The sequence below is a fragment of the Acartia tonsa genome, chromosome 5 (assembly GCF_053477335.1).
Source record: "Acartia tonsa isolate MP-2025a chromosome 5, ASM5347733v1, whole genome shotgun sequence".
Taxonomy (NCBI): Eukaryota; Metazoa; Arthropoda; class Copepoda; order Calanoida; family Acartiidae; genus Acartia; species Acartia tonsa.
In genome coordinates this window covers 10,081,647-10,094,368 of record NC_137264.1, presented here as the reverse complement: position 1 = coordinate 10,094,368, position 12,722 = coordinate 10,081,647, and the positions used below count along the sequence as shown (strand labels likewise).

The following is a 12,722-nucleotide window of genomic DNA, read 5'->3' as shown; positions in this document are numbered from 1 at the left end:
CAATTTTGATTGGTTGATACGTTTAGTTGAATGTTCAAACGTTTCATCCAATTATTTTAATCCACAGAAGGAGTAATTTAGTATGTTATCATTGGGAATGTACATCAATTAATCGGTTATTGTCTTATCCATTTAGATCCCTGGGATATGGATTCGAATTATTAAAAAAAATTAGGATCCGAGTTGCTTTAAATTTGTGGGTGCGAATGCGAAATTAAGCTCTAATGCAATTTATTATTATACATTTTTGTTTACCTTAAAAAAAGAAATAAGTATTTAGCTGATATTGATTTATTGCCAATAACTTATCATATTTATAACTTATGCAACGATGCATCGCAAGAATAGAAAGAATATTTTAATATTTATAAATTAGAATTAAGTAAGGTAGCTTCTTAAGAAATAATTTGCATCTGAACTTATGATTGTTTTACTCTTCACTAGCTGTTACCAAAAATGTCTAAACGGCCGTTAGATGGCGCTAGTTCTATTTTTAGGAACCCTCCCCCCAAATAGTTACAAACCTGCCAAGACATATTAGAAGCTACATTGTAAAGGGGAACTGTGTCTGTTCAGCGGTTAGCGAGATCCTTCAGTACAGACAAACACATAAATAGACAGACAGAGATCCTGTTAAACGCAGGGAGGGAAGGGATATTTGGCCCTGATCATCAGTAAATTGTCGTTCTATTGTTGCTTTATTTCTGTATTACTATTGTTGATTTTCTTCTTAAAATATAAAAACTTGACTGAAAACAAAACTGTTATTCGTCCTAAAACTTTGTCTTTTTTAAATTAGGTATTGTCATTTTCTTTCTATTATAAAAGTCAGAATTATTACATACAACTAAACTTAGGATGGACATAGAGCAATAGATTTTGTACAAAAACTCTTTCTTTTTTTATTACAAGCTACTAAGAGCAAATTTCAACACAAAAAAAAGATTATAATGTACTACTTGCTTCGCCCCTAGCCTTTATTGGAGGGTAAGGGGTGTAAAGAAAATAACCTAAACCACCCCAAGACATTAATAAAGCCCCCTTGAAAGAACAACCCATTCGTTCCATTAATTTCTGAGATCCTAATATTCAAACAATAAATCCTACTACATTATATTGCCATCAACTTGTTAACCCAATAAAAAAAATAATGTAATTTTCTTATTTTTTTTAGGTCCACCATCCCCACCCGGAGGCTCTGACCTAAAGATTGGAACCTGGAACGATATCGGCGGCAGCGGTAATAACGGAAGTAACGGCGGCGGCCAATCCGTTTCCAACTTTGAGATTGGTACATTCAACATGAACGACCCTGGCTCGGCGGCATCGAGAAACAACGCCTTCAACTCGATGGGCACTTTCGGCGGAGGCAACAGCAGCGGCCATACCGGTAACGGCACCACTCAATCCAACAACGGGCCGTTCCAACCTGGTATGGGCATTCGCGAGACTGGTATTATAGAAAAGCTGCTCCATTCCTACGGATTCATCCAATGCTGTGACCGTCAAGCAAGACTGTTCTTTCACTTCAGCCAGTTCGAGGGAAACATTGAACATCTGAAGATTGGCGACCCCGTCGAGTTTGAAATGACGTACGACCGTCGGACTGGAAAGCCGATCGCCAGCGCCGTGTCCAAGATTGCGCCCGAGGTGGTGATGAGCGAGGAGCGCGTCATTGGCACAGTGACCACCGAGGTGAAGGTGTCGCCCGAAGGCGGTAACGAAACTCAGGGACGTATCAGCTATGAAAATCGCGGCGAGTGCTTTTTCCTGCCGTTCAACACCACAGACGTTGAGGGAAATGTTACGCTAACCGCTGGCGATAAGGTTAGCTTCCAGATGGCTACTGTCCAACGCAGCGGAAATCTAGCCGCTAAAACAATCCGTTTAGAAAACCCAGCCGCACCGGTCAAATACCGTGGCGTTGTAAATTCTCTGCAAGATACATTTGGCTTCATTGAACGAGCTGATGTTGTTAAAGAGATCTATTTTAACATCATAGACATGCAAGAGGGTGTCAAGGAAGACAATTCTGGCATCCAACTTGGAGACGATGTCGAGTTTATCATCCAGACTCGTGCGGGCAAAGAAGTTGCCTGCAACCTGACCAAGCTGCCACCAGGCACTGTGGTCTTTGAGGACATCGGCACTGAATGGTTTAGAGGCCAGGTTCTGAAGCCACTGGATCGCTCTGGCAAATATCAGCAGACTGATGCACTGCCCGGTAGAGTTAAGTACAGAGCCGCTGACCGATCTGAGGCCGAAATTCCTTTCGGCGATAAGGATCAGCTTGGAGATTTTACGCTAAAACACGGCGATTGGGTCAAGTTCATCGTGGCCACAGACCGTCGTGATAAGCTGAAGAGGGCAACAAAAATTGAACTCTTGGATGAAAGCTTCAGCGTGTCGGACGAGAGACGTGAACAGGGCGTGGTTCAGCTTATCAAGGACAATTCTGGCTTCATCAAGTGTGTCGATCGCAGCGATAAGATGTTGTTCCACTTCTCCGAGTGTCTGGATGTCAGCCGCAAGGCTGTTATGGGCGATGAGGTTGAATTCACCACGGCCCAGGATGCCAATCTGCAGTTGATCGCGACCAGAATCAAATTCCTGCCCCCGAACACTGTCAAGTTTGACATAATCATCGCTCAAAATATTCTGGGTATGGTGGCGGAAGAGCCAAGTCCCTGGGGCGCTCAACGGTCCCCAACAAAGCCTGGCAGTCCCGGAGCTGGCAGTGAGAGTCCTGTTAAGGAGGGTGCTGGCAGGATTGTGTATGAACTGAATCAGGTTCAGCTGTCCATACCTGTGTATGCTGGGGATTGTGACGCCAGAAATCCTCCCCGTCTTGGAGATAAGGTTAGTTCTTTTCTTCATCTACAGCTTTATTCAGATGCATAATTGTATTACAATGACTATTCCTGTAACAATGCGTCATTTATAGGAGTTTTTTTTACAGTATTTGTGAGAAGTACATATTCTATTTTAATTTTAAATATGTGATTATATTATTTTATCTATTGTTTTTTTTTATATTATTGTTAAATACTTACCTATGGCACTTAGCAATAATATTGTAAAAATTTTTTTTTAAACTAGATTTTGCTCTGCCTAAGTAATTTGAAAATAAAATGTTTGGGAAACAAATGTAAATCTAAAAATATCACTATGAAGCCATGTTTAGTCTTCAGTGCATTTTTCAAGATTCCAGGGAGGGAGGGGACACTTGGCTGTTTATTACACTAGTCCCCAAAGTTTTATGATGACGTTTTCTTATTTGTAGGCATAACAACTTTGGAGACTTTTATTGAAATGTGATTGGTTGGTTAATTAAGTTGAGTCTCCAAACGTTTCAACAACTAATTGTAGTAGGTGGAGGGATATTTTTGCATAATATCATTGGGGATGTACATCAATTTATCGGCCATTGTCTTATCCTTGCAAGATTCACTGAAATATGACAATTTTTACAGATAGGGCACAAGATTACAAAATTTTAATTGTTGTAAGCAACCAATAACTAAAGTATTTATTAAGCAATTGTGTTTAATCATTCATAAATATATGTTATTTTTTTATTCCATAAAATTACAGAAATCTAAAGGGATAAGACAATTGTCGATAAATTCATTAAAATCCCCGATGATGATACACAAAATTACCCCTTCTGTAGATTAAAATCAGTGGTTAAAACATAACACTAAACTTAATGAATTAACCAATCAAAATTCACTGAATAAGAAAACGTTATTATTATAAAACTTTGGGGACTTAGTGTACAGCCCTAATGCTTAAATGTTTACACCAAAAGATTTAACAGATTTTTTGTTCTATTTAAATATGCCATACTATTACCTATCTAAAATATTATAAAACAATTGCATTACAATGCAGTTATAAAACAAATATTTTTTTCGTCGATTTTTCATTTTTGCTGTGTAAGCTTTCTGTATTTTTGGTGATTTTTTTAGCGTAGATACTCTAAAAATAATTTTGAAAATCAATAGGTAGGTATTATTTTAAAATTCTAATATTTTTATTTTAGGTCCAATTTAACATCAACCAGTTGAAAGCAACAAAGGAGACTAACGCAATGAACGTTCGCGTCTTGGAGCGCGCCAATATTGAGCTGCCCTCCAACACCGCCATGGCAGCCGTAGCCGCCGACCCAGCCCCTAATTTTGACACTGCCAGCAACGTGAGCAATCAGTCGCCGACCCCCATGTCCATCGGCCAACAGTCGGTGTCGCCAACTCTACAAATGTCCCCGCCGCAGTCCGCCGGTATGGAACAAGCCATGATTGACGGTTTGACAAGTTCCCCGCCAAAAGATAAGAAGGATGGAGGTGCACGTGTGGGCGGTACAGCCCAGCGGGGCTTTGTGGCGGCGCTGAAGGATGGGTTTGGGTTCATTGAGACTCTGCAGCATGATAAGGAAATTTTCTTCCATTTCTCACACGTTGAGGTAAGCTTTTTGTAGACACTACTTAAACGTTTATACCTACATATAAAATAAGGATTATGGAATCGGGTTTCGTCTTATTTTCACAGTAGCTTTTAATAGGTTAATTTTTTGTAAGGTTAGGTAAATGTTAATGATTGCCCCGCAGGATTAGAGCCGCCCAATAGGAGACATAGGAGAAAAGCTAAAAAATCAATTGATGAATTATTTTAGTTAAATGTATACAAGAAAAGGATGTTTCTCATTGGACAAAATTACTTCGCTATTAAATATTACTATTAAAATTTTGTGTCAAATGAAATCACGAGAGGAAGGGGACATAAGGCTGTTTATTTCACTAGTCCCCAAAGTTTTATGATAACGTTGTCTTATTTAGTGGCTTAACATCTTTGGGGATTATTATTAAATTATTGTCTTTTCCCTTTAGATCCCTGATATAGCATACATGGATCAACTCACAAAACAGCTGTTTCTTATTCCATTCTAAATATAAACTTTCACGTTCTGTCTGCTTTGAAGTTATTTTGAGGGGATAATATTTAAGGATAACAACCAGGGAACTAAAGGGATAAGACAATGGCTGTTAAATTGATATACATCCCTAGTGTTGACACACAAAATTACCCCTTCTGTAGATTAAAATTTGGGATTGAAAAGTTTGAACATTCTGCTTATAAACCAACCGTACAAAATTCAGTAATAGTCCCCAGAGTTGTTTAGTCAACGAAAAAGAAAACGTTTTTGTAAAACTTTGGGGACTAGTGTAATAAACAGTTTATTTCCCCTCTCCCTGGATAACAATCGACAATAGCTGGAATTTTCAGCCAATAACAAATTCCTCCTTTGGTAGATTATAAATCTTGGGGGGGGGGGGGGGGAGATGGAAGTATATTATTTTATGTCCTTAGTTCTCTTTTTCCCGTTCCTCAATAATTTTTTAATGTACCAAAGGTTGAATATTTATTTATCTGACCGTATTAAAGACAGTTTTTCACTGGTATAAAAATAAAAAATTACAAGATTAAAACCAGTTTTGGTAGACCCGAAATGCCTAAGGCCAGGGCTAACAAAATTGGTATTAATCTTATGATTTTTATTTTCATATTCGTCGAAAACTGTCTCTAATATGATGCTATACATGATTTTTCAGTATTGTTAAAAACCGGTTAAAATAGAGCGGATATAAATCGGTTTCGAAGCCATGCTAGAATTTAAATTATATGCCAATTTGAGGGAAAGATTCATATATAGTTAATTGTCCCTTTCTTTTCTCTGGGTAATATTACATTTCCGTATTTAATTTCAAATTAATTTGGAATGTAAATATTTCATTTTAACCTACAGATATCTCCCAGGGAGGGAGGTGACATTGGGATTTATTTACACTAGTACTCAAAGTTTTATAATTCGTTTTCTTATTCGTTGGCTTAACAACCTTGAATACTTCTATTAAATTTTGATTAGTTGGTAATTAAGTTGGGTTTCCAAAATTTTCAACCACTAATTGTAACTTCCAGAAGGGGCAACTTCATGTATCATTATTGTGATGTTCATCTATTTATCGGCCATTGTCTCATCCCTTTAGACTCCTGGATATCTCCTTTCTTTATTTTTAACATCACCCCCCCACCCCATTCATGTCTCCCCCTTTTTAAATCTTTAGCTATCTGTCAATAATAGCTTTCCTTGTGATTTCGCTCCACTAAACAGTAAATGAGAAGGTGTCCAGACAAAATTGTCCTATTTTTTACCCTTAAAAATAGCTAAATAAGAGTATTTTGAACCTTAATTTGACGATTGTTTTGAGTGGTGTAAATGGTTTTAAGTATCCTCTACGTAAAATCCCCAAACCCGTTGTCCCAACGAGTGAGATAATCAAGCTCTAAAAAAACCACCCCCTAAAAATATCCGGTTCAGGGATAAGACAATGCAAGTCAAATATTTGAGTGGACTATGTTGTGATGTAAAAATGTATTTCTCTTCTCCAAACAAATTGCAATCTAAAATTCATACTTTAGGGCAGGGTGCCGGAGCCGTATAATTTTGATGTGGCTCCGGCTCCTACCTTAAAATTAATATATCAATTTTTTTCATTATTGAATTTGATAAAATAAAATAAATAATATAAAATTTTTTGCTTTTATTTGATTAAAGCTATATAAAAGTAGAAGGATGTGTGTCTATTTGTTAAGTAACAATAGTTTTTCAGTTTATAATATGGAAATAGACCGTTGCCAAATTATAATATTACTTTAAAAAATCATTTTTAGCTAATCCGGAGCCGGAGCCGTTTTTAACGAAAAATACGGCTACGGATCCGGCTCCGGCTCCACCAAAAATGTGGCTGCTCCCGGCTCCGGAACACTGCTTTAGGGGATGATGTATGTATGTATGTATGTAGCCTTGATTCTCTGAAGTTAGGATTCAGATGCACGAGGAGATTGGAGGTGAGAATCCTTTGGCCAATCCTAGATTGGTAAGCTTCGCGCACAGCTGAGTGTATTCTATGTTACATTACAAGCTGACCCACAATTCTCGTGGAAGCTACTCAATTATTACATCACCCTGGCCTAGAGTTTTGGCAGGTGTTCCATATTAAGCCACCCTAATTAATGGCACTCTCATATGAATGAGGAGCATGGACGAGGGAAAGCACGATTACAGTTGCTTGATAGGTAGGATCCTAACTTCCTACAAATCTCCCTCCTTACAACCTAAGGGCATCACAGGGAAAGGTTGCGTAATTATATTCTGACAAATTGCAACAGCATTTGTCATCCAAGTGCAATATCTATGAAGGGACTTGAACTCGGATTTTCCCAACCACAGCGTAGTGCGCTAACCACTACTCTATGGGACACTCTATTAGGGGATGATAAACTTTTTGTTCATTGTCATTTATTACCTTTTTTATTTATCAAAATGTATCCTCACCTCTCGTCGTCTTGGGGAATGAATTGAATTTGAGTGTTTAGAATTCTTTCATGTCAAATAATTACAGACTGAATTATGTGAGTTGGGGGGGGGGGGGGGGGGTGAAGTAGTTCCTATCAAGTTAGCCAAAATTATCTATGTGAATTGATCATATTATTATTTTTCCTTTACAAGTGCAGTATATTTTCTTTCTCAAAATGATTAAATTGACAATGATAGTAATAGATTCACCTTTACAGTTCTTCAATACAGGGAGGGAGGGGACAGTAGGCTGGTCCCTAAAGTTTTATTCGTTGGCCTACCAACTTCAAGGACTCTATTGAATTTTAAATGGTTGGTTCAAAAGGTGATATGTCCAAACGTTTCAACCACTAATTATAATCTACAGAAGGGGTAATCATCATTTGTGATACACATCAATTTATCGCCCATTGTCTTATCCCTTTAGATCCCTGTCTCTAATATAACTTGATGTTTTGTTTATAGGGTAAAGCCGACAAGTTGGAAGTTGGCCTGGAGGTTGAATACTTTGTGTACTCCAGAGAGAAGGGAGGCAAGGTGTCCGCGGAGGGTGTGAAGGTGCTCCCTAAGGGCACCATCCCTAAGCCCATGGTGAAGGAGGACATGCTCTACGGCAAGGTCGCAAGGCCCCTCAGATCTGTTAACCCAGATCAGGTGAGCTTTATTACTACAATTTATGTAATAAGTATAGATGTATAACCCAGGCAACTTCCTGGCTCCGGTCTTTTTCGTTTGCTAGCAGATTGCTTTCTGCTCTTTTGTAGCGACTTGGCTGTGTTAATATTTACGGTGCTCTGGGCTGATATTCAAAGACCAAATTGAAAGTCTGTACAAAGACCTCTAATACGATCAATATTTGAATATTCTTTTATAAAAATAACAGGATGCCAGCCTCTGTCTTATCCTTAAGCTATAAAATTATCGCTTAGCGTCAGGACCTATAATATTGTTCTTTTTTTACAAGGAAGTTTTTTATACCTTGTAAGAAAAATTTTAGAACTATTTTTACTTTTAAGACAGAGAGATGGGGGACATTTTGCTGTTTATTACACTAGACCCTAAAGTTTTATAATAACGTCTTTTTTTCGTTGGTTTAACAACTTTGGGGAATTTAGTTTTCTTTAAATGGTTGATTTATTAAATTGAGTGATCAAAAGCTTCAATTGAACCACTTGTTTTAGTCTACTGATGTGGTTATTTTGTGCATCATCATTGGGGATGTTCATTAATTAATCGGCCATTGTTTGTTTAGGCCGATTATTGTGGACTGATTGTGTCCAAGAGTGAGGAAGGCAAGGTATTGGCTGAATATCAATTCGGTATTGCCAGTCTGCTCAACAAGAAAGAACTTTTGCAGGAGGGAGATCCAGTCAATTTCCAGGTTAGAAGAGAGAAAGATGGATAGATAGTTGGCTAGAGTGATTGTCATATGAATACAGAATACGTGGATATTTTTGTCGCCAATATAGGTTGCTAATATAGTCTTCAGATATTAGTCAATACGTACCTTAATGGTCAGGAGAGAGGATTAGGTAATTTCATAAAAGAGGAAGTTATCGTTATATTAGCCAGTTGGGAGAAACATTTTATCAGGGCATGTAAGAATTTCACAAAATCTACGTATTCTATATCTTTTCTAAATAAGTAATAGTTAGTTCTATTTACTGATGGGTCAGATACCTTTAAAGTAAGTTCTATAGATTAATAATTGCTCATAAGTAAATTGTTCAGCCGTTTAGCCGTTTTTTACTATTTTCATTTTATGGCAAATTTATCAATTCGATAATTATGTAGGAATTAACTTTTGAATAATTTATATCTAGAAAGATAATTTCTTAAATGATAAAAAATATACCTACAAAAGTTTTATAATTATATGTTAAGAAACAATGCACGTTTGAGATTAAATTTTAGATTATATTTCATACAGTAGAAAATATTATATTGTTTGTACCTTATGGCATTTTTTAGAACCTACTCTTTTGAAAATAATATGATTTTACCATGTTGTAATTAGTTCAGATATTAAGCACAATTGAAAGGGTATAAAAGCTGATTTGACTAAAAATAATACATATTAAAAAGATACATAGCATATAGATATATAGAATATGATAGGGGTAGTAATTCTAGGATTTTTGGACAAATTTTGGTCGATTTTTTCTTTGAATTAAGTATGTCCTTAAACATTATCCTGTATTTAAGCAGTTTTGCCTAAAGAATTACTTACAATTTTCTTTAGACTCATACACTTATATTCTGTTTATTCAGTTCTGTCACTATACAAGTGTTTATGTTCGTTTGTCCTACCGTTTCAGAGTTTCGCTTTTATGGATGTTGTCATTCTTTTTTTTTCTCACAAATTAAATCTTCCCTGTGAAAGTACTTAGTAACTGAGTCAGCAAAATAATGTTTAAAATTCTTCAACTTTTCATTTCTCAAACAAACAATTAAAATAAAATTCAATTTTTGCAAAAATATTTTTCTATCTGAAACTTATACATATGTAGTTTTGTTATTAAAAGCTACTCTAGAATTCCAAATGTAAGTTATTTGAATCGTTAAGATAGAAATTAGATTTTCTTGTCTTCTATTTCAAATAAAAGCCACAAGGGATCTAGAGGGATAAGACAATGGCCGATAAATTGATGTACATCCCCAATGATGACACACAAAAATACCTCTTCTGTAGATTACGATTAGTGGTTGAAACGTTTGGACACTCAACATAATGCAACAACCAATCAAAAGTCCCAAAAGTTGTTAGGCCAACGAATAAGAAACGCTATTAAAAACTTTGGGGTTAGTGTAATAAACAGCCCAATGTCCCCTCCCACCCTGAGTGGGAAGCCACTCAATTTTGCTGAGTTATGCAATTCTCAATTTTGTAACCTCTGTGCTGTTGTTGCCATGTGATGCATTCATTGGATATAAAATATGTGGATAGTGTGATAGATTTTCGCTGGTTAATATAACGATAACCCCCATTGCCATCCATCCCCTTTACCCCATCCCCTCCCCTTTTACTAGAGCAACGACCTCACCATTATAAAAGGACCATTTTAGCAACCTAAATTGACGAAAAAATTTCCCATGTCATTATATCCACGTATATCATAAATCCATTGGTGCAGCATTCTAGAGCTAGGCCATATACTACAGCGGGGTGTGCATTCACTTGAGCATAAAATTTCATCTTCATAAAAATCCGCGAAATTAGCATAAATAATGGTGGTCTGCTTCTCACAGGTCCTGGGAAGATTCAGAACTATTTTAGGGGAAGGTTACCACCAACCTCTCGTGAGAAATCGCCAAATAAAATATAAAGCGCCGGCTAGTGGATATTTTTGGTAAACAGCTAATCCTAATATAGATTGTAAAGAAAAACATTTAACGTGCCCCTAGAGGCCTCTAGGGGGCGTGGCCGCTATTAGGGAAGTAAAGGTGAAGAGGTATTTTTAATGTTATGATTATAAGCTGTTCTAATGATGCGTGGAAGTTAATGCACAACAGATAGTATTGTAGGGCTATATGCATTTTTAGCGTCAATACATTGTCGCTAAGTTTTAGTTTAGCAGTTAAAATTAGATTTCTGTATTATTTTAAGATATATAGTAATTAAGTAAGTTACACGAGCAATTTTAAGTAACGCAGCATTTGTCATTCTAGTCATTTTATTGTTAAAACTTATACAAAATGGTTAGCTCTCTACTGCAAAAAAATATCTTGTTGCTTGGTAAGGATACCAAAAAGTTCAGGCTTGCATTTATATATAGAATATATAATACACTTACTCTCTTGTTAGTGTTGTTACAATGTGAAAAGAAGTTATTTAATTAAATTAGCAAAATGTTTTTTAGAAAATATTAGCTTAAGCAGTTAAGTTGCTCTTAGGGTAGATGATTCGAGTCTGTCTATGACATAAATAGTATAATGGTTTTAATTAAACCTGCACATCTGTAAGTTTTGGTTTTGAACATAAATGTAATAAGTATAGATGTATAACCCATACAACTACTTGGCCCCTGTATTAGGGACCTTTTTCGTCTGCCAGCAAACTGCTTTCTGCTCATTTGTATTAATATTTACGACGACATTGTCTGATATTCAAAGACCCAATTGAAAGTCGGCACAGGGTCAACGGGGTTGGGACATACAGTTAAATAACTCCTCCCCCTCTATTGTTTTACTCTTATGCAAGGAAAGTGTGGTTAATATCCTATGTTAATAGATATTTAATAGTGTTTCTTTTGCTGTTTTATATTGAATATCTACCCGGCTTAGACTAGGTATAGTATAGGTTGAGAGAAGGCATGGCAAGGTATTACAATTCTTTCAAGGTTTCTGAGGGGACAAGGTTAAACTCAGGAAGGGAGGGAATATTGAGCTGGTTATTATACTAGTCCCCAAAGTTTAATAATAACGTCTACTTATTCGTTAGCTTAACAACTTGGGGGACATGAATTTTGATTGGTTGGTTTATTACGTTGATTGTCCAAATTTTTATCCATTAACTGTAATCTAGAGAAGGGTTAATTTTGTGTATCATCATTAGGGATGTACATCAATTTCAAGGCCATTGTCTTATCCCTTTAGATCCATGAGGTTAAACTTAGAAATGGAGAAATTAAAACTTAGATGAATAGATTCTGCATAATATGTAGATGGGTTGATAATGTGCCGGGAGGGAGTGGACATAGGACAGGAAACTACGCTGGAACCCAAAGTTTTAGAACCATGCTACCTCATTCGTTGGGTCAAAATTTTTTTATGAATTTTAAATTAGTTAGCAATTGATTACTAGACATATTTCACAGTTCTATCAAAAATTAATCAGAGGGGGATTCTTGGAAAAATTGGGTCGCTGCTCGCTGGTGAGGCAAAATTGTTTTTGTGAAAAATCCTCCAAAATCACAAAAAAAAAACTACAAAAAATATAAATAAAATCATAGAAGGGTAGCTAATTAACATAGAATTTTATTTGATTTTTGTAGATTTTTGATGTGATTTTGGAGGATTTTTCACAAAATCAATTTTCTTTCACCAGCGGGCAGCGACCCAAATTTTTAAAAAGAATCCACCTCTGATTTAATTGGATTTGTAATATCTAGTAAATACACAGAAATTAATAAACTCTAATTATTTAGGTGTCCGTAAATGAGCCATTCGCTTACAACATTAAATCCAACAAACAAAAGCTCAGATCTACCGTCGAAGCCGTCAAAGGTAAATTGTCATTGTCAAATTAAGACTGGTACTCTGCTACTAATGAAAAAGCATGTATAGCATCACGTAACAGACAATT

General features: G+C 36.3%; 2 protein-coding genes across 11 annotated transcripts in view; both read left to right on the top strand.

Moving 5' to 3' along the window:
- LOC145318732 (uncharacterized) overlaps nucleotides 1-12,722 on the top strand; it is a 321,894-nt gene that overhangs the window by 279,732 nt on the left and 29,440 nt on the right. The gene's annotated exons all lie outside the window — the stretch shown is intronic.
- Nucleotides 1-12,722, top strand: part of Unr (cold shock domain-containing Unr) — a 33,430-nt gene that overhangs the window by 9,138 nt on the left and 11,570 nt on the right. For all 10 annotated transcript variants that reach the window (XM_080160200.1, XM_080160203.1, XM_080160198.1 and 7 more), the window contains exons 9-13: nucleotides 1,175-2,859; nucleotides 4,046-4,465; nucleotides 7,883-8,071; nucleotides 8,670-8,798; nucleotides 12,565-12,643. In XM_080160200.1, the coding sequence (XP_080016326.1) occupies nucleotides 1,175-2,859; nucleotides 4,046-4,465; nucleotides 7,883-8,071; nucleotides 8,670-8,798; nucleotides 12,565-12,643 (2,502 nt within the window). The remainder of the gene's footprint in view (nucleotides 1-1,174; nucleotides 2,860-4,045; nucleotides 4,466-7,882; nucleotides 8,072-8,669; nucleotides 8,799-12,564; nucleotides 12,644-12,722) is intronic.